Raw genomic sequence first — 22,958 nt, forward strand, 5'->3', positions numbered from 1 at the left:
TATCTAAAATCAAAGACTTTTATTCAAATTCAAATTCCAAATAAGGAATATAATTTATCATGAAGAAGCTATAGATTTTTTTTTTCAGATTAACAAAACTTGTTCTTTTTTATTCTGAGTTGTCAGACTTTGTTGACAAACCATTGTCGTTTGAAATACAGTAGTTTATCAATTTAAATGAAGCACTATCTTCTAGAATTCAAAATAATCGAGAAACTTCCATCCTTTGAAATGTCGTAATGAGTCAAATTACTTCACTGGCATGGGATTTCGTAAGTTTTCTGTCAGATTTCATTCTTAAAAATCCATACTGTTATAGCATAGCAAGTTGTTTGAGAACGTTCATAAGCGCGTCCATTACTTTAAGGCCAAAAAAAATTAATCATTGGTTTCTCGGGCCAATATTTTGAAATTTCGATGAGGCAGGCAGGTTTTTTTTTTTTTTTTTTTTTAGACAAAATTTACAATGACGTTAACCCATATTTTATTATTTATTTGTGTACTCATCACCATATATTAATCAAGCTGATACATTGGCAAAGTTGAAAAATTTGTTTTAATTTATTCTTTTTAGCTGTTTCTGTTTCCTTTTCAAAGGTTGAGTTTTTGCAATTGAACAAACATGACAAATGGTTTGTGCCCCTGCTTCATTTTGTGGCCCATCTTTCCCCTCCACAGTAACAACACAAGTCTGAATTGAAATAGGGGACTTTCTATGGCATTTCACTAGTTGAATTTGCCATATTAAAATTTATCAAATAAAGCATTCATTTGGGGTGTTTTCTTATCAATCTCCAGTGCCTTGAGGACAGAAATCAAGAAAAAGTAAATTACTCATCATAAAATTCTCAAACAATAGAATTGTCCTTTATTCCTGCTACTAGGCAATATCACAGAGACTTCAATTTCTTAAGATAACAGAGAAATTTCAGTGGTATTGTTAACAGGAACCAACATAGAGCAAAACTTACTTTAGGAAGACTTCATTTCTGAAATTCTCCCTCATAGAAAAATAGGGAGAAATTTGAGAAATCAGGTAGACTTCCATTCTTTGACAATGGCATAATGCTAATGATAATACATGTATAGAATATACAGATTCAACCTTAATTTGAATTGGATTAAAAGCAAGTCAATTAAAAATAAAACAACTCCTAAAAATTTTTAAATCTTATCCACTTTTTTAAATTTAATTTATTAGCTGTATCCATACATTTTGTAGATGAAATGTTTCGTAATTGTGTTGGCTAAATGACAAATGAAATCAGTCTATGTGTTTCAGTGTATTTTGGAGGTATTAGTCCAACCCTTTGACCCAATTACAACCGTCAAATAGTTGGATCTGTTTTATTTTAAAGATAACTGTAGACAAACGGTTTTATGATTATTTTAGCACAAACTTGGCAGAGTTATTAACTAATTACAAGTTACCAACTTATTGTAATATCAGCACCTAAAGTTATAAACATCGGTTGTAATTTTCAGTGCACAGTATGAGCATGCATCAACCGTATTTATAACCTCTAAAAATAAGACAGTCGCAAGTTATTAATCACAACAGGATTTAACTTAGGCTATAAAAATGTCTTTTGAATTAGATGATTATCATTTTATTGCTTTTGGGTTAACTTTCACAATCGTAAACTCAGAATACAGGGTAACTTCAACCTCTCTGAGGAAATTCTGGCAAAGTTACCGACCATAAAGTGAGTACTTATATTTACATAAACTTGTATTTAGCCCAAGTAGCCCCTAGGTTGGTCACTGGGTAGATGTGTCAGATAAAATAACGTTTTTACTGACAGAGACAAGCCTTTATTTTGAGCGTTTGTTTAATTTGATTTTATAATAGAGAAAACCGATATTGATAAGATATGAATAATCCGGAAAAATAACGATAAAAAAGTTTGATGCGGCGATGATTTTACTGATGCGGCGGTGCCTGAGAAACAAATCATTAATTTTTTTTGGCCTAATCACTTAATTTTTACAGTCTAATCTCTGGTTTTCTAAGATTAAGTTTCGTTCCATTCTTCTCTATATCCTCCATAATTTAAATGTTGATTGATATTAAATAAAGCGAGCTATTGTTCTGAATACACAACCGATGTGTAGGTTACCTCCCCTTGCTTAGATACATATCACTCTTCAGCCCTATTTTTGACATAGTATTTTTCAATTTTCAGCAATAATTACCGGTAAAAATATTTAGATGTGTAAGGTGATGCTTTTTATTATTTATTTGTTATTCTATCGTTATTTTACAAATTAGTCTTAATTCAAAGCAAAGATATTTGGGAATGAGATTTTAAATTTGACGGCAATACACCCCCTTGACAACGGGCTGAGACAGAGAAATATCAGCCTCAAGGGCGATACAGCCCTAGCTTCCAGTTGCTGTCTCACCTAGTCCAAAACACGTGTATCAGGACTGATACACTACTAGGTATATGATATAAAGGGAAAAACAGTCAACTCAGAAATGGAGGGAAAAGCGGTCAACTCAGAGATACCCTGATATTAAAAAGGAAAAAAAGGATATATACATGTAGAAAAATAGTTAGTATATGATAAAAGATTGAATATTTCACTATTTAAACCCCTCTAACCTAAAGAAATCCGATTACAACTAGAACTGTCCTAATGGGACTAATACCCCCGCTAGGCTAATTTCAAATGGGACAAATAATTGAATTGAATAATAATTAAGGTTTGGAACACATACAAAAAAAAATTTCTAGAATTGTAAAAAAAAAAAAAAATAGTTAACAAAGAAAAATTAAAATCAAAATTGTCAGAATTTCACTGTAAATACATATCTATAACAGTAATACATTTACAAATGTATGTATTTGATGATATATTTTTTTAATTTAATTGATTTAAAGAAAAACCAACAAAATGACAATAACCCCTCCCTTTGCAGTGAATAGAAATACCAGTAGCCAAGCAATGCTCTTCTGTTGATAAAACTTTCAATATCTTTCTAATAAGAGTCTTGACAGATGCAATTAGTTGTTTCAAATTTTCCTCACTTTCTCCTATGGCACAATTGAACTCCATATCAGAAAATTGATCCCATAGGACTATGATTTTCTTTGATGAGCTTGTTAAATTTAATAAACTCCCAAAACATTACCATAATTACAGTGTACCATACTATGTAAAAATATGTAAAAAAGAAAATTTAATATTACAAACAATTTTAAAATTGCCAAAACACTACAATCATATCAGTAATTTTGAATTTCATTTAAATTAATGCCCAATAGTGTCACTTCATCAAATTACTTGACAAATAAATTTAAACAACCTCTAAAAATAGTTTAACTTCTTTATTAATAATTATATTATTTATTTCCTTATAATGATAGACCTTTTGGTTTACATGAAACAGTTTTAAAATAGCCCCAAAACCATCACCAATTTTACAGATTATCAATTTCCCCTAAACACATGCTCCATCTGAACCATGGCTCAGATAATGGCTCCCTTGGGACACATGAATTCAGCCACACTTGTCTTTGATGTTCTCATTAGCTCCTAAGAATTTATCATTGACAAACAAAAACTTTGCATTGTCAATTGATAGAATACTTATAAAAAATAATTTTTTTTTTTATTAATTAAGACATAAAGACAAAAAAAATCCATCTGGATGTATTTATATAAATATATTTTAGAGTGTTTTCTATTAATTAATTAATAAAATCTGTAAGGATTACCTCCCTTACTTTTCAACATTAGTGTACAATACATAGAATAAGGAAAATGAAAACTGTCATAAAATCATTAAATCTTGTCTGATCTTAAAAAAAATTGCAGGTGCACATCTTCAGATGGTGTTCAACATATGTACAAATTTTCAAACTGTTCCATGCAGTAATAAAAAATTCTATAGGGGGGACAAAGTTGCGTCTACAGACAGACGGACAGACGGACGGACAGACAGACGGACAGACGGACAGGGTGAAACCAATATACCCCCCTAAACTTCGTTTGCGGGGGTATAATTACGTTTTACAGGTATTGTAGTATATGTTAACATTGAATTAGTTTTGGTTTAATGTGCTCTTCATACTAAAATTAGCTAAATATTTCAATAAGTGTCAAGATCTTTTCTAATACAATCATGTATATAGCCATATATATTGGAAAGACATCTTATAAAACTGTCTGATGTGTGGCTTAGTGGTAACGCAGTGGTCTTTCTGATTTTGCGGTCGCTGGATCGAATCCACCAAGTAGTAAATAATTTTTTTTTACTTGATTGAAAAATGAATCGGGATATTTAGTTACATGTATCTAATCTTCCATTTTTTTTTAAAAGTTAGCTTGTTTAATTAAGTCTGAGTATGAGCAGACCCAATATAAACAGATCTCTTTATCAACACGATACATGTACACTATTTAGTATTTACACATTTTGCTTATACATATCACAATTCATAATACTATACGACATTTTACACAGAGTATCTCAAATTTATGACAAATCAGTTATTTCAGACACCTTTATAAAATCAGTATCTAGGTTTTGATGAAATAATATTGCGACAGCTAGGTACCTGAAGCTATTTTTAGTAACAGGTACTTTCCGTCCAAACAAAGGTATGGGCGAAATTATGGGAAAAGGCTCTATAACTTTTTAGGATTCTTATGTATTGATCAAATTACTTCATAAAAGAAAAGTTTATGACAATTCATTTTAAAGTATATTTTTCAATTTCTAAGTCACACAGCAAACAAACCATTAAATCAAAATGTGATTGTATCAAATGAATTATAAAATCGTTGTCTTACGGCGTCAATTTCATTGAGGGCCTTCCAGTTCTCCACGGGTGCATCCACGTGTCTGGCTGTGGCTTTGGTACGCTTTAGCTCACTCGTCCACACCTTCAGATTAGCAATTTTTTCCTTTTCCACATATTCCCCCAAAGCTACAGCATACTGCAAATTAATCAGAAGGGCATTTTACATGATCCTTAATGCATCAGTAGATTCCTTCTTTAAGCAAGTTCAAAATTCAGCCATTCGTTAATTCCTGATAGCCAAACTTTCGTTACTATTTCATTAAGTTTAATAATAAGAGTCAGTAAAATAATACTGTAAATTCCTTATATTACGCGAGTACTTAATTCCGCGATCTGGCGGTTTTGGATCAAAGCGCGAGAATATAAAATCGCGAACACGGAATTTCCATCCTTATTTCTTATAGTTTTGAACTCTTAGAAAATAATAGCGAGGTTTTAAAATCCGCGAAGGGTGCTTCTCGCGATTTTACGCGGATATTAATTCCTCGCGGTTAATTAGGAATCTACAGTAGCCAGATTTTATAATTGGTGGCCAGTATCTCTGACATTTATATACATTTGGATGAAAATAAAAACTCCTTGTGATCTTTTAAGAATCTACAGTATTCCATCAAGAGAAGTCTAAAATCATTGTGTCTGAATCAAGTCCCTTCAAACAATTTTAGTTAAATGTATTTCCATTACTACGTACATTAAATTTTAAAATGACATCATTATGATTGAGAGTTACTTCCCTTCACAAAATGATAATGTTACATACTTCCTCTCCCCTGGGTGAGAGGTTGCTGTCTCCTCCAATTCTTCCCTGCAAGTTCATCTCAGATTCTCCATGCTAGAAACAGATATTGGTTTGTTTCAATAATATTCAAAATGGTTGGCTTGGTAGTAGTAAAATGGTCATGGTCTCTCTCTCTCTCTCTCTCTCTCTCTCTCTCTCTCTCTCTCTCTCTCTCTTACCCTTGTCAAGTAAATCGTCCTAGGTAATACATGAATATTCATCAAGTAGTATACAACTCGACTCTGTAGATGACCTGAAATATACAAGACAAAGCAATAAAGTACTCCTTTTCCTTAAATACTACAATTAAAATTTTAAACCCATTCCTATCTATTGCAGCTGAGAACATTGTCAAATTGAATGTTTTTTGTCAACTTCTTCATTTTTAATATATTTCAAATCTCTGTCTTTTCACATTTAGATTTGTTGTGTCTTTGTGATACCAGATCAAATATAATTGAGCTTCATAAATCCACCCCCCTCACTTGTAAACTGAAAAATTTTGTTAATTTACAAATTGAAAGTTGTCTTCATATTATCTGAATCCAAAATTAGGCAGATGAGCTAACAGCAACAGGAAGGGGTAATACACATCATACTGAACAATGAACACTTATGGAAGGGCTGCTTGCTTGTCATTAATAACAAGTTATCTACTATGAAATTGAAGAATAATGTACTATCATTGATAATGCACTGTCATTGATGATGCACTGTCATTGATAATGTACTATGATCATTGATAATGCACTGTCATTGATAATGTACTATGATCATTGATAATGCACTGTCATTGATAATGTACTATCATTGATAATGTACTATCATTGATAATGTACTATCATTGATAATGTACTATCATTGATAATGCACTGTCACTGATAATGTACTATCATTGATAATGCACTATCATTAATTATGTACTGTCATTTAATATTATACAAAAATCATAATTAAGAATGAAAGACAATATTATAATATCAAAACTGGAACAAAACTTTATAATTTTGATATTAATATCTTCATAACTTGGAAAACAGACAAAAATGAAGGTAGCACCCTCTTCTGTGTTGGATAAAGTACCTGCAAGTTTGTGTACTAGAAATCTCTCGCCCTGGTTGAAGATCTGTATATAAGACAGGTCTTTGTCTGTGGTATGGTCCAGCGGTTCATACATGTCATTGTAGTGTTCGATTCTCCTCATGAAATCCTGCACTGCCTCGTCTTTATTCATCCCAATGTAGTCTGGACTACAGACCTTCACTTCCTATATAATTATACATAATGAATTATTACTTTAGATTCCCTATTTAATGTGAGGAGTTTATATTCGTGTAAAATCAGGAGAAGCAACTCTTGCAAAATTTTAAAATTATGCTTTTATTTTTCAGAGAGTTTAGAATATAGTTTTCCCGCGTTTCGAAGAATAGCGGGAAAATGTTGTATGATAATAACGTGTTCGAATAGATTTGCGTAGGAATACAGGGCGGGGCCATAGGAAGGCCAGTATAAAAGGTCAGAGTTAATAGTAAAGGTCATTCAAGCCAGTTTCACTCAGCGCACGAAGCTTACATTCTTTTTTAAGTTTTTTGATGTCTCTATATTTAGTGAATTATATAGCATTCCGTAATTAATAATAATATTTATAATAATGTATGAATAAGTCCGATATTCGCCCCTAGGCGTTATTTACACTTGCGTTCGGACACAGGTTTCCATAGTTTTTTCAAATATTTTATCTATGGTTTTTCCTGGGCGGTTTTTAACGTCATTCATGGGGAATTATATTTTTTGTTACACTTTATGTACACATGATATCGATGATGTATTATCATTAAAGGCCAGCTGCCCGCAAAGCTCGTCTGGCTCACACCTAAGTTGTGTTGTTCTTAATGTGTTGGAAATATTCTTATAAGTGTATATTATACCTGTATGTATTATAACACAAAAATCAGTGCTTGCCATTTTATGCTCTCGTGATTTAATACAAAACAACGGAATTGCAAAATTTAGTACTAGCGCTCAAATAAAATATGGAAGTTACAGTAACTCTAGTGTGATGTCAAACTTTGTAAATGGTATGTACATGCAAAAAAACAATTAGAAGCTGTATGTTTCATATTCTTTTTGGTTCCAATACAAAACGTACTCGAAATGCATAAACATGGTGATATACTCCCTTTATTGACAACAATTTGGAAGTATATATATTACTTGCAACATCATTTCATGTTTCTTACATTTTTTTCTTAAGTTTTTCATCTTTTTTCAAATAAATCTTTAATAGTTTTTAAAGAATACATGCATGCCATCATCAGATATGTTGACAAAAAGATAGATAACTCCTGCAATTATAAACCCAAATCTTATCCAAAGGTCTTGTAGTAGAGGGACCCACCAAAACATTGGCCTCCACAATGGTCGGGTCATCACAGATGGACTCAATGAAGAACAGCTTGAACTTGTGCTTGACCTGTATGATGTCAAACAGTAGCTTCCGTCTCTCGCGTGTTGTGTTTGTGGCATCGACCACCTGTAATAGACAAAGAAAAATAAGATAGGGTTCACATCAATAGTTACAATAGATTTGGGGTTCTGCAGATATATAACCTGTGCACATCTATCGAAGAGTTTACAGATTAGTTGAAAATGACATTTCACAGTGAAAACAAGTAGAGAAAAGCATAAAACAATTCAGATAGTACATGTAATAGCAAATCCTTGAATAGTTTATTGAATTTAACCTGTTAATGCCATTGCATATTGGTTACAATCGATTTGTTTATAGTGGAGAGATTTATACTTACCGCTACTTCTCCCCCATTCTGTAGAAAGTTACAGGCGTCGTCTATTGCCAACAGCGCACACTTCCTGCAAAAGTACAAAAAAAGATGAATTAAGAAATCATTTTACCAATAGTTTATGCTTAAAAACCGGGTCTTAAAAGTCAAATCTACCCCTGACTTTAGTTAACAAACCCAGTGAGACATGTTTCTTTGCAAACATTAGCTGCAATAATGTAGCCCTCTCCCGATTTTATTATTTTTTTTTAGATATAAAAAAATCGGAGAGGGCTACATTATTGCAGCTATGCAAACATTAGCATATTTCAGGGCCTGTAAACAACACTGGGATGTAGAAACAAACTGAAGGACAGGGTAATTCATTTACCAAGAACAAAGGAGTGTATACATACAAGTGTGCTCTAGGAAATCCAGTCAATTAACGGTCCATAAAATTATCCTCAGACTTTCCTCATTGACTTTAATAATCAAAATTTTTGATATTTTGGCATCAATGTAAAATTTGCTTGTGTTCTATAATTAAAAAGAAATGATGTTTTTCCATATTATATTCAGATAAAAATTTATTAACTTTTCATGTTCTAAAGAAAATCTAAAAATTACATAAATTTATATATTTTTATTCAAATACACATTTATTACAGGATTCAGAGGAAAATTTTGCATAATGGGGCTGGGCTGGGACGTATATTCATAAAAACTATAATTAAAATTTATGTTTAAAATTAAATCAACTAAAGCATCATTAAACAAAAAAACAAAAAAACTGAAACATTGATGAATAATCATAGTATCCATTAACGAGCAAGTTAACGAAGCGCCAGGGACGGGTGATTTTGCTTCGTTATAAGCTTAATTCGTTACATCCGTTAAGTTTACAACATGTAATATAGTCACGGGGTATGAAAATCACTTCGCTGTAAGCGTCAATTCATTATAAGCGTGTTCGCTATAACCATGTTTTACTGTAGTATCCATTAAAGAGCAAGTTAGCATCTATTAATTAGCAGGCAAAATGTACTCTGTTTTAATTCAACAATATATTTTATGATAGTTGACTTTTTTCATGACAAATATATTAGTTTTTCTTTTTGTTATTATCAAAATTTCAACCAAAAGGTCAATGTTTTCATTTTGCGTTTCTTAGTTTTCCAAGCATTGTTCATTAAATCTTAGAGAGGAATTTTTCAAAAGCTTGAAAAAAGCAAATTTAAAACAATCTCGGAGTCCATGCAACAGAACTTCATGAGAATGACGAAAAACAAAGTAATTAAAATTCACAATAGATGACAATCTTCAATCATATTTCTATAATACTGCAGGGTTTAAGAATTTATAATTGTGGAATCATTAAACATTTTCTGTATAATCTACAGAACTTCATGAGAATGACGAAAAACAAAGTAATTAAAATTCACAATAGATGACATTCTTCAATCATATTTCTATAATAATTCAGGGCTTAAGAATTTATAATTGTGGAATCATTAAACATTTTCTGTATAATCCACAAAAATTAACACAACAACAAATTAATTGATGTTCTTGTGACCAAACAGATTTACAGATTTGAAGTTCACAGGTCATAAGAACATGTATACATTTAATCAAAGGCCTGAAGGGCCATTAATACATTTAAAAAGCAGTTCTATCTACCTGTAAATAACAAAATTTTAATCAGGCAATACAACACAACTATAAATTAAACTAAGTGATGCTGAATTTTATGAACATATGCTCAGTATCAAGTCATAAATTAACCTTAAGGTACACCAAAGCTAGTGGAGTCTTACTAGACAACATTGAGATAGTGACCATCTCAAAGGGCCCTGTTTAAATAGTGGACAAAGGATGAAAAGAATTTCAGAAAATTTTGCTTTGACCCTGACCTATAACTTTGAAATTTTCCAACTGGCATACAACTTCTAATTAAATCTCATTGTAACACCTTATATACAGGCATTTTTGCTCAATCTGAACAGATTTACCAAATGGGAAATAATCTATGGTCTCAAACTGATTATAAAGAGATCTGCTATATGACTTTCACAATTACTTGGTTCAATATAACTGCACGCCATTAAAAAGCTCTGTTTAAGTAAAGTATTTGCCAAAAAGGGTTTGTTGAAGAGTGTTTATTTGCTCATAAAAAAAGATTTTTGTTTGATCTGATATGACATTGACACTTGATTTATAGACATCATTTAAAGTCTCTGCATACCCTTTGATCAAAGGCACCATGTGGATGAAGAATGAGCCAGATTGGAGCAAAGGGAGAGAAGATATGCTCTGGACAATGCTTTTTCATATAATTCCTCTATGACCTTTACATTTGACCTTAAGAATCTGTTCAAGGTCAATAAACACATGTTGTTCATAAGCTATGTTTACGTGAAGTATGAGCCAAATAGGGCTAAGTGGAAAGTATAAATACTCTGAAAAATGAATTTTCGCATGGTCCTGTATGACCTTGACCCTTGACCTACAAACTTAATTCAAGGTCACTGCACACCCTTTGACCATAGACACACTGTGAGTTAATTATGAGCTATCATTTCAATTCACAACCTTGGGGGGGGGGGGGGGGAAGAGAAGAGAAGACACTGCTTTTTTGGTAGAAGACCATAAAACATGTACAAACAGTAGCCATAAAAGACCCTGACCTTAAAGGGAGACAAATTTTTATTAAGTATTGTGACTTATTTACAAATCAATCAGTATTGTAATGCATTCCTTTTATACAGAAGTCTTATGGTCATTGACACTTATATTTTACATCTACTGAATATTTCTCCTCTATATCTTGTCAGGGATATGAAGGCAGCAACCATTGCAGAAAAAGTAAACATACACTGAGACTCACTAAGCCGGTCAAGTGTTTCTTGAGCATGCAATGTTGCTTACTAACTTCATTACCATGCATTAGAATAGCCAAAGAGAGTATTTTATTGTTTTAATCAAGATAGTAGATGTTTTTGACAGTATGAGTTATGAGTTAACATAAATAAAAATCTATTGATATTATAATAAAAAAAAACCACTGGTATATATCTAAAAATGCAGATGAAAACAGTGTTCCTTAAAAGTAGTTATAACAAAAGAATATGAATGAATATGTAAATAATATCATTCATTCAAAATTAATTTTATTGCAAAAATTATTACATATAACTCTAAAGTACATGAATAATATATATGTACAACACATAAGCTGAAACTGCTACAGCATACGGAAGCTCCTGCAAAAATTTTCTATCTACAAGTAGTTCAAGGTCATTACTAATGTTAAGGTTGTTAAAACTGTCCAGGCAACAAAGGCAAGCAGTGAAGATATATATCAGTAGTTCAGTACAATCAAATACAAAAATAGTATTAGTATTCCAGAAAAAAAAATAATCCAGTAAAAAAAATTTAATAAATAAAACTTCCCACCATCCCCTAACTTACTGTCTTATTGCCTGGGCTTCGGTATTATCTTGCCGGAAAAAATCATGGTTTCGATATTTATCTGTGGCGGCTCGGCGATATTCCCCAACATTAAAGGCTGAAAATGTTATAAAACACTCATCAAACATTATGGGGACTGTGATCAACTTACTGTCGAATGCCCTCCGCTTCAACATTGTCTGCTCGAAAAAAGTCGTGGCTGCAATAATCAGTGCAAGCTGCTCGCCTGTAATCTCCGACATTGAAAGCTGAAATAAATGGCGATTGTTGGGGAGAAAAAGAGAGGGCAAATATATCACTGGAACTAGTGTAGGTGACATCAAACCTGTTCTACGAATAACGCATTAAAACGAATACAAATTTTTAAAAATTACTATATTTTAAAACTTCTATCGTTTCAGTTCCAAAGGTATCAAGTTGGTTGTGTCCAAAAGACCATTAAATTATTCAGTTTCCATATTTCACATTACAGATGACTGTTTAACGAGGCCGAGTACAGAACGAGTACGCACGCTTTCGCGCAGCGTTTCATTTGTATTGTGACGTCATCTTTTTGCTTGGTTGACGCCATGGCGTGATAGTTTCAACAGCAGATATTCAGCGAAATTTGTTGAAAATGGCTCGTTTAATGCGTAAAATTAATGTTATATTGTGGAATAAACATAACTGTCTCGAAGTATAAGCTATATTTGGGCTCGGGTCGAAAACGTGAAGAGGGTTCAGCAGACCTAACCCTCTGTCACGTTTTCTTAACCCGCCTAAATATAGCTTAATTCATATATTTCAAGACAGTAACCATGTATTATATATTAATGACCCTTAATATGTGATGTTATATATTTTTTTATTACTTAAATATGTCTGAATGCTTTAATAATACTATAAAGATCACATTTTCCGCCTTTCTCAAATAAAAAATAGCCATTATCTGACAAATCTGGGAAATTGGGCATACAAAAATCAACTTTGATAAGACCCCTGGAACAAACCAGGAGGTAAAAGGTTTTTTTTATTTGACAATTTGATGCCTTTTAGCAATAACTTTAATATGTAGAACAGAAAAAGAAATCCCTAGGGCAGAAGTTTAAAAAATGTGCAAAATTGATACATTTCAAGCGAAATCCCATAGGGTCCTATGTTAAAGATTAACAAACTTTGAGATGACCCCCTAAACAAACGGTGTGGTAAATGTTTTATTTTTTAATCTTAAAATAATAATTATATAAGTAGAAATTCAGGTAAAAAATTTCATTAAAAAATCTAGGGCAGAACTAATTAGACCCGGCCTCGTTAAATTTAGCTCTGGTTTATTTATAACCAAAAGTTTTTTTTTAATTTTAGAATAAAAACCAGTAAGTTTGAATTTCTTGGAATTTAAGCTGATTTGGCCTTCATATAGGGCACAATCATGACATGGCAAAAACCAAACTGAAACTATTGGCTCGTATCTCTGATGGCGGCCAAACCAAGACCCAACACCTTGTAACCAATATCACCCAACAATGCTGTATCATAGCCAAATTAATTTACTTTGATACTATATCAAAATCTTTTTCTTTGTACTGATAACAATTCTTCATACATTTTCAACATCTAATTTTTCACTAGATCAGCAAGATTGTAGAGCCTACCTTTGGTGCGTATCCCAATCCAGTTCAGGTAGCGTGTAAGTTTCTTTGACATGTATGTCTTTCCGCGGGCTGGTAATCCGACCATGGATATCACAGTCGGCTTGTTGATGACGTTGGGACATGATGCTGAAAATATATATATAAACATTCAGATGTCATGGTCGATTGATTAGTTGGACTCTCATTGTGACACAATGTGACACATTGGCGTCGGAAGCAAATTGAAAGTCCCTGGGGGCTACACTTATAAGAAATTATTGACCAAAAAAAAAAAAGGTTTTTGGTATGTTTATGTATACCTTTGCAATGTAAAGGGCTCCCCCTCCCCTGGTTCCGACGTCTATGTGACATATATAATATTAATATTGTCTGTATATAGTCAGTGTCCTATAATATTCAAGAAACTTTGAGCAGACCTGTTCCTGAGATTTTGATTGATGGATCGCTTTAATTGTAAAACAGGTTACTCATAAATGCATCAATTATTCTAAAAATGGGTAAACCAGGTTTGGACTTATTTAATATTCATGTTAATTTTGTTCCTTAATGTATATATGCAGTAAAAGTAACTTTTCCATCATTGGACACCCACTATTGATTACAGGTACTATTCTTTTCTCGTTATAAAGGAACCACACAAGCATCATCAATCAGGGGGGAGGGGGTTCTCTGGGTGTAACTTAATTCTTTAACTATCATAAAGTCTCTTATAGATGAGATATTGTCAAACTTGCAACAAGGAAGATTAAACATAATACCCATTTAACCCAAGATCTACTTCAACTCAATGCAGTGAATGTACAATTTGTACAGTATGTGTAAAGGAACGCAGACTGAGGTTTTTTAAAACATTCACTTGACTGGTGTAATATCTCCATGCACATGTAATAGATGGCACACTGAAAAAAATATTTAGAACACTTTATACATATGAAATGGAAATGATGACAAAAAGGGTCAATAAAACTGTAATAAACTTGAAAAAAAAAAAAGAATTGATGTATCGGGATATTCATGGGTTACAGAACTTATTGATAATTTTATTTAAACAGTTTCCAAAGTAAATGAATTATTCATTGGAGTCTTTTGCGTTTGGGAAAGGTCAACATTACATAAAAAATGCAATCTACAAACACTTTAAACACTCCGATTGTGTTCGATCAGTGAATCAGAGAGAGACGAAGGGAGATACCATCACTGGGATATATGAAAACTGTAGGAGGAGATATCCGTACAATGAGGGTACCCTTTTGGCAGCCGCCCGCCCACCCACCCGCCCGCCATTTTCACCATTTTAATAACCGGATTTTTCCGTTGGAAAACCCGGTTAATAAAACTGTAATAAACTTGAACAAAAAAAGGATTGATGTATCGCGATATTCATGGGTTAGAGAACTTATTGATAATTTTATTTAAACAGTTTCCAAAGTAAATGAATTATTCATTGGAGTCTTTTGCCTTTGGGAAAGGTCAACATTACATAAAAAATGCAAGACAGCATTTATCTACAAACACTTTAAACACTCCGATTGTGTTCGATCAGTGAATCAGAGAGAGACGAGGGGAGATACCATCACTGGGATATATGAGGTTCAGTCTGTACATCTTTATGTATCGTATCATGATTATTTATCTATTCTTCTGTATTCAGCAACGTCATCAACAACGTAAATTAACTCGGGTAGACATTAAATTCATTCATTAAGTATTCACTCCTAATTTTATTACAGCCATGAGTGGCCATCAAAATTCCTACTTGACTTTCATTTCAAATATCAGTGACTTGGTTATTTCCCTTTTCTTTTTTTTTGCTGGTCAAGAATTTTTGGACAAGTTTCCCCCCCCCCCCACCCCCACTTTAAAAAACATATGCATTACAAACACTTATTGATAAACACTGTTGGTTGCAGATTATATTTAACATACCATCACATATATTAATTAGAGCATTTATCTAATAATTACCATATCTTATAGCATGTCCTTATTTACATGTTCTTTACCCAGAAAGGCAATAAAGCATACAGTTAATCTTTACTTTTTAATTTATTTAAGATTTGTTTAGAAAACATTTAATAAATCATCTTATTATTTACCATTCTTATCAAATAGTAAACATACCAACTGATCATTCATGATATAAACAAAATCTTGATTGTTTAGTCTATATAAAAGGTTCTTATTTTTCCTTCTTTTTTTTTTTTAGACTTTTAACTCAGCTGACATAATATATCTGATGCTCTGAAAACTGGATTGGTCTTTTTAACACTAAAAGGCAAATATGTTGGTTAAAAATCATCAAAGTTAATTAATAATGCAATTAATTTGTTAAGAGCTCTCACAATTAATAGCTTGACCCATTTAGGTACCGGTACATACTAAAATCAAAGTTTAACATAAAATAAAAATTCAATAATATCAGTTGCTTCAATGTAAACAGAAAACAAGAACATTAAGCTGCAAAAGATCTGCTGACATAACAAAATACATGCATAAAAATACCTGCATTTTCAAATTTATACATATTAAAGTGTTAAAGACTGACCCTTTAAATGCACATGTCATATACACATGCATGTACATAAAATCTCCAAGTTTACCTGTTCCATTTCCATGCCAGGCCATCATGAATAACACAGTTTTAAACTTCACACTTTACTCTCTCTCTATGTATATAAAGTTCCTGCTCAATCAATTCGTGCAGAAGAGAGTGTGTATGTTGGGTTTTTTTTTAAACGTTAAACTTTTTTCCCCTGTTCATTCACCTGTAGAGACTAGCTTTTTAAGCTTGGCTTACGATACAACACCCTCACAGGATGTAAACAAAAACATCTCCCGATCCACATATATATACCGTACGCCAACCAGGAAAAGCCCCACTTCACATTTCATCAGTCACACCCCCCTATGCATAGTAATGTGCATGTATATAATCCATTCTGCTCCATTTTAAAAATTCAGGTGTTAATTTTTATTGAATCCATGCAGTCTAAACAGTAATTTGGGTAAGCAAACACCCACAGGTAAGACACATCAAAGCTGGGCTATAAGTGTCCTCCAGATTATTGCTGGATTTGTCTTCTGATTTACAACTTCTGATTATGAGCTGATACTTGCACATAACTAATCGCACCATATCCTGGCAAAGACAATTAACTGAATCACATCTTCCTCTGTGGCCTGATTTGACACAGGATGAATAATACACTGTAACGATGCACATATACAGTCAGGCTCTAACAGTTCATTTCCAATACCAGGATACATACACCTCACATTCAATAAAAGGTCAATCAAGGTCAGACTCAGACGTATGTTTATGACTGCAAAACAATTACCGGTACTGCTGGACATTTAATTCCTCTTTTCAATATGTTCTGAACTTCCTGGGTTAGGGAGTTAATAGTTAATATATACCCCTGATGGCCACTCTCTTGTACATTTTTTAGGTAACACTACTTGTTTTCAGAACATGTCTTGACAAAGCCCCATCATTCTAATGGTCCCTGTGGATTCAATGCACAGTAAATTGTCTCTGCCTTATATCTTACAAATCACAATGTCTATAGCTTCCACTCCACGCGGCCAATCACTCAAACTTTCCAAAATTCCATTTCTCATTACCATCACGCAAACTTAAGCCATGCAATCAAGATCAGAGATTTAACATGTTTAACATGAATAATTGTAAAAAAAAAAATAAAAATATGCATGACTTGCAGAATTGGTAAAAAAAAAAAAAAAAAAAAAAACCAATCATCGATTTAACCTATTGATGGGACCTTTCTTCTTCTCTCCCTCTATTAAAGTAACATAATAGCTGAAGAGACAGTTTGTACCGTATTTCACGGAATTTAGGTCGATACGGTTTATTGGGCGAAGGAGGCCGTTTTTAGCCATAAAATAAAAAAAAGTATAAATAGGTCGACTTCGAAGAATTGGTCGAAAAATTACCGCTAGTTCTAATGAATAAATGGTTTAAACCAATAACGTTATCATATAGTAGCCTTTAATCTTAATTCACAGTTTTAAACAAATGGGAAATAAAATGTATTTCTTGAAAACATCGTAAGAAAATGTCTGAAATTGCGTCAAAATTTTCAAACCAAATAATTCAGTACGGCCGGTTTTAATTTAAGATCGTTTTTTATTACTTCCCTGCCATGTGTACAAACTGGTGTTAACCGGGGGATAGTTACCTAGCCTGGAGGCATGACTACGGTAGCACATGCCACCCTGTGTCTCTATGTGACTTTTTACTGTGTATATACACACGAGTCAATCTGATCTTATTGAAGCCTGCAGGCATGAGTAGCACGTGCCGAGAGTTCAACTGTGTATAAATAAAGTCAGCGCTACCCAGACTGATTTCAGAGACACCCGGCTAAAATTTCATCGAAAGTTTTATGTTGAATATACAGAAAAAGACTTGTTCATGTATTCTATTATGAAAACAAATTGTTTTTTTGTTATTTCTACCCGACGATATTTCCCCCCGTAATTACCCTTTGTACGGTTCTCATTTTACTTTTACCGCGCGAAATCGATTTCCTGTTTATCGTAAGCACACGATCAAAATGCATGACAGCATTTAATGATTCAGTCAGTGATCTAAGTAAGAAATGTAAGAAGAAATAAATCTATTTACATTTAATTTTGTTTAAATGATAAATTACTACAGTATATTGATTAAAATCCATACGATTTTTACACAGAAATTCAAGCAGTATTACAGTAAACACTCATGATTGTATTGGAGGGTTGCATAAATTTTTGCAAAATTCCAACCAAAAAAAAAAACATAAATTGGGCGAAGCGATGAATAGGGCGAGGTCCACAGGTCAGGGGGAAAAAGTATCGACCTAAATTCCGTGAAATACGGTATATTCTAAAGTTGCAATGTGCCTAGAATATGGCTTTTCATTAAATGGCCTCAGCAATCTCCTTCTGATCACTTGACCTTCTGTGAACTTCATTTGTCATTCCCATCCCCGACTCAAGAGACAGTAAATTACATGATTTGTTAAAAACCCCCAGAAAAACCCAAAACACAACTAATGCAACTTGGACAACACACAAAATAATGCAAATTAAATATTATTCATTGATCATGTTGATCAAGCTCTTCTTTATACCCCTGAGCAACTTTAAGCTTAGAACAGAACCGCATGTAGAATGCATTCAGTCACATATTCATTTTCCAAGAACAATTTTAATAACTAGATCATAAATATTTATAGTATTTTCAATTTGATTTTGACCCAGACAGAAATCATTCACTATCCAAGACGCTTACAGTCAACCTTCGACAATGATATGGCTGCTGCACACAGTCAATAAAATCGAGTGTAATACATGTAACAGACACAGCCTGATTGGAATGTTTGATTTTTAGCCACACAGCTAGTGTATTATTAATTTCTTAATTTTGGCAATGCAGACAAAATGTGTTCAATGTAGGGACAGCTTTAGTGATTATTTACCTCATTTACTATGACACAATATTGAAGATTTCCTAGGAGAATTGATGATGCCTTTGCACTTGTATAAAGCAAAGAACATAAATTGGTACATTGTATATATATGTAAAATTCCATTTCACTACATCAATAACTTTTTATTAACATAATTTTCATTTACATAATATTCATTTAATTTGAATACATTGAAACTGCTGCATCTCTTTACAACATGCTTTAAATAAGTTTTCTGTTTTATCATATAATTGTACTCATGAGAGCACTACATATTATATACAAATATATCAAGTTAGAGTACCCCAACCAAGCATCCCTGAGTTTAATTGTTTATATATGATCCTTCTCTGAGCCATGAAGGTGCATAGAGCCTGTGCTTGTCCCCCCTTTCTGTAGTACTTAGAATAAAAGAGAGTCATTGACTCCCCCAGGATGGGACAGCAGTCCATTATAGGTTAACTCCCAGAGTAAAGCCAGTACCCAATTGCAGCTGGGTGGACTGAAACAATGTAGATAATGTGTTAATGGGCAAAACACACCATCAAGTGACCACAACAGGGCTTGTGTATGATTATTGAGCCACGTGCTCCACGATTTATTCTTAAGAAGAGGTATAATTCATAATAGGAAGCAACTGAAGGAATGAAAAACTGATAACATAAAAATATACACACACTACTGTATGTAAAATGTACATTATTATACTAAAAGACAGAGCTGGTGACATTCAGATTGCATATAGCAGGGCAGCTGTACTTGGAAAATCGATATAATTATTAATATATGACAGCTTTACTTAGCTACTCCCAATAATCATGTCACTGAAAACAGATAAGAATAGGGGAGTTGCCTCCCATGATTGCCTTTGAACTATTTAAATGTGAAAGTGCTTGAAAGTCAAAATAAACCTATTACTGTTTGACATTTCATATCAGATAAACCTAACAACAGTAACTATATCATGGTTTGACATTTTGAGTTTTTTGGACAGCAATCAAAAGCAGCAATAGGAATAGTGTGGTCAGACTCTATTGTAAATTATGCCTTTGAAATTGAGTTTCAGTCACATTATGCCCTACTATAGGTGTTTTAAGGTGATTTTTAAAACTATCAAAAAAAAAAAATGAAATGTAGCATTTATTAACACATTAGGAATCTATAGTTACCTGATTAGACTTTCACAATTAATGGTAACTGTGACATCATACACAAAGCATTTTCAAGCATTTTTCTTAAAACTGAGCAGAAGACACCAATTCTTCAGTATATATATATATCAGTAATTTTCTTGAAGGCAACAACTGCATGCGGACACATTTTCCTCATCAAAAAATAGCTATGAGATATTCAGATAAGGTGCCATTTTTCATCATTTTTACTACATCTCAGAAATTTGACAAAATGTTGATGTCATTCTTTTTTGATGACAGGATATAAAAGTGATACCTTATGTACTTACATGTTCAAGATGGTTAGAATGTGTAATATTTTCATGTGATTTAAACAACTTTATAGAATTTTAGAGCAAATATTGAGAGAAACTATTACCTACTTATTTAATATCCATATACATGTATATAACAATATTTTGAACACCTGGAATCCAAAAATAAGCTCAGCATGGGAAATTGGCGAATCGTACCTTGAAAACTTAAACAAAGCAGTCATACCTGTACAAATTCTGTACCTTAGCACAGGTGATACAGTGGCACATTTTAAAACCTTTGTCATTCATGTAAACAAAGCTGCAAGCTTGGACCTTCAGCTTTTATCCCATGTATAAAGAGACTGATTATTTAGCTAATACTGTATTTCCTCACCTCCCTACATTGTGACGGCCCGACCCCCAAGTTCAATCTCTGATATTTTACCTGGAAGGACAGGTGTGATAAACGATGGCATTCTCTTTGCCCCTGCACTCCCCGAGTTCTCCGGAAAAACGTCCTGGATGTATGTCAGCTTCTGAAGTTGTCAGATATTCCGAGAAAAAAATCCCACTTGAACTGAACTCACTTGTTTTCAGGAGTTTAATTTCAACAATCAAGGTTTAACAGAAGTCCTGAAACTGGATAACTTGGGTTTAACAGTTAAAGGTATGAGTAAATTATCTCTGAATCTATGACAAGATGAAAAAATACACTGTTAACACCGGTTTATCTGTCCACATGGTTTGTTTGTCAACAAAGCTGGATAAGAAATCAGTTAATCACACAGTGTATATAAACAAATGGACACGGCCAACTCTTCACCAGCCCATGCTAAAGTAACACAGAGTTTTTGACATTGACTCTGTACACCTTGGGGACTTTTTTATAAAGTCTGTAGATCACTGTGACTTTAAATATCACTCACTCGTCGCATGATTCCATCAGTTGGCAGGAAATGGGAGAGACATATGATGAGTGAAACAACCATTATGATATATGTACACGAGTCCCTGAGGGAGTTAATTCTGGTAGATTACACATGTGCTGTATGGTAGGAGTTACAGTGTTTACATATACTTCTCTGATTACACACCTAATAATGGACAATGTGTGGTGTGTGCGACCCCTGATTATTTATATCGTTCATTAACACACTAAAGTCGGACTCCCTGGCGCACCGCCATAACATACATACAAGTCAATAGGAATCAGGGCCAAGTGCTCATTGACAGAATGAATGAATGAGAAGGAATTGAAATCAAAATAAAACAAATATTGTCTAGCTGTGCCTCTGAATACAACAAAATGCTTTACACTGCAGTCTGATGTTTCCAGACAAAATATTTGATAATACATGTACTGAGTGAAAGAAAATAATTACCTGTAGACTTTTTGCATCCTGATGTTATTTGGTGCATGATTTTTTTTAAAGACACCTCAATTATGGTTGCATTCAGTGTATTAGTTTCATATTAGTTAATACTTTTATATTCTGGAACACTCTTATATATATTAAGCTACATGTATTACACATATACCACTTAAATTTCAATGTATCATCTCAAACTCCCATTAAGTTAATCAGGATGTCAAACATGTATTGTACTTTACTGCTTCACATATGTAATACAAGTATTAATATAAATATATATATAACAGTACAAATTTATGTCTTAACACCATCAACCTTTCTTTAAATTAAAATTACATCAGTCTTATTTAATAACAGCTTCATAAGCCATGTACTGTATAAGCCAAAAACCTCTTTAAAGATCTCTAAAGATGTTTTGTTCCAACAAGTTAAAAATGTTATTAATAATAACAATTCTATATTCTATACAGTATACACATCAAATTAAAGATAGGTATCAAATCAGGGCTGCATTTTACAAATTTAAAGAACTATTACTGTAACAGTAAATATTTTTGGTCCATGTTGTGACTTACATGTATTGTTTATCAAGATAAACAATAAAACCAAGAGTATAAATTATACAAGTAGTTTCTTTTACAATATTGTCACCTAACAGCATAGAGCGATGGGTTAGAGGGTTTACTATGAATCTGTACTTCATGAGTTTGAATTCCGCTGGGGGGGTTTACAATTTTTATCTCTTCAAATATTTTTAAAAGCTATTTTTTGGTTAAATATTGTAAAATTTGAAAATAATAAACAGGTGAAAGTATTTTAATGATAATATACTTTAATCCGCACTATTATCCAGATGTCCAATTCCATCTTAAAACTTCAGTTTATTTGGAAAAAAAAATATTGGAAATGTTAATTTTTTGCGATTTTGATTTTAATTACATGATTTCATTATAATTTTACAATTTTTTCAACATTTTCATCCCCTGATTCAGGTACTTTCATGTTGTTTGCAATTGATAATTTCTTAACAGTGTTGTAACAAGATGATAGAGTTAAGTTGCTATATGTCAGAGCCCTGAAGAAGCAAAAGCCAGTGTTTATTCTCTGTTTCCATGGAGCTAGGAGGACAATATTTTATTCCCCTTGATGGGACGTTTACAATAACTGCGGTATCATATTTTTATTCGTGGGGCTCAATGCTCGTGGGT

At 32.8% G+C, this 22,958-nt stretch overlaps 1 protein-coding gene across 12 annotated transcripts in view; it reads right to left on the reverse strand.

Moving 5' to 3' along the window:
• LOC117682321 (6-phosphofructo-2-kinase/fructose-2,6-bisphosphatase) overlaps positions 1-22,958 on the reverse strand; it is a 38,406-nt gene that overhangs the window by 13,221 nt on the left and 2,227 nt on the right. For 5 of the 12 annotated variants that reach the window (XR_010713385.1, XR_010713384.1, XM_066082946.1 and 2 more), the window contains exons 2-9: positions 13,475-13,600; positions 11,844-11,940; positions 8,400-8,463; positions 7,991-8,125; positions 6,676-6,859; positions 5,772-5,845; positions 5,575-5,646; positions 4,804-4,950 (exon numbers count right to left, since the gene is read on the reverse strand). Coding sequence is in view for 10 of the 12 variants with exons in the window: in XM_066082946.1 (XP_065939018.1) it covers positions 4,804-4,950; positions 5,575-5,646; positions 5,772-5,845; positions 6,676-6,859; positions 7,991-8,125; positions 8,400-8,463; positions 11,844-11,940; positions 13,475-13,600 (899 nt within the window). In the remaining 2 variants the exon portion in view is untranslated. Of the gene's footprint in view, positions 1-4,803; positions 4,951-5,574; positions 5,647-5,771; positions 5,846-6,675; positions 6,860-7,990; positions 8,126-8,399; positions 8,464-11,843; positions 11,941-11,994; positions 12,092-13,474; positions 13,601-16,074; positions 16,980-20,822; positions 21,372-21,759; positions 21,870-22,958 lie in introns of those variants that run through there. The other 7 variants (XM_066082945.1, XM_066082942.1, XM_066082948.1 and 4 more) reach the window with 7 other exon arrangements.

This window comes from Magallana gigas, chromosome 4, assembly GCF_963853765.1.
Source record: "Magallana gigas chromosome 4, xbMagGiga1.1, whole genome shotgun sequence".
Taxonomy (NCBI): Eukaryota; Metazoa; Mollusca; class Bivalvia; order Ostreida; family Ostreidae; genus Magallana; species Magallana gigas.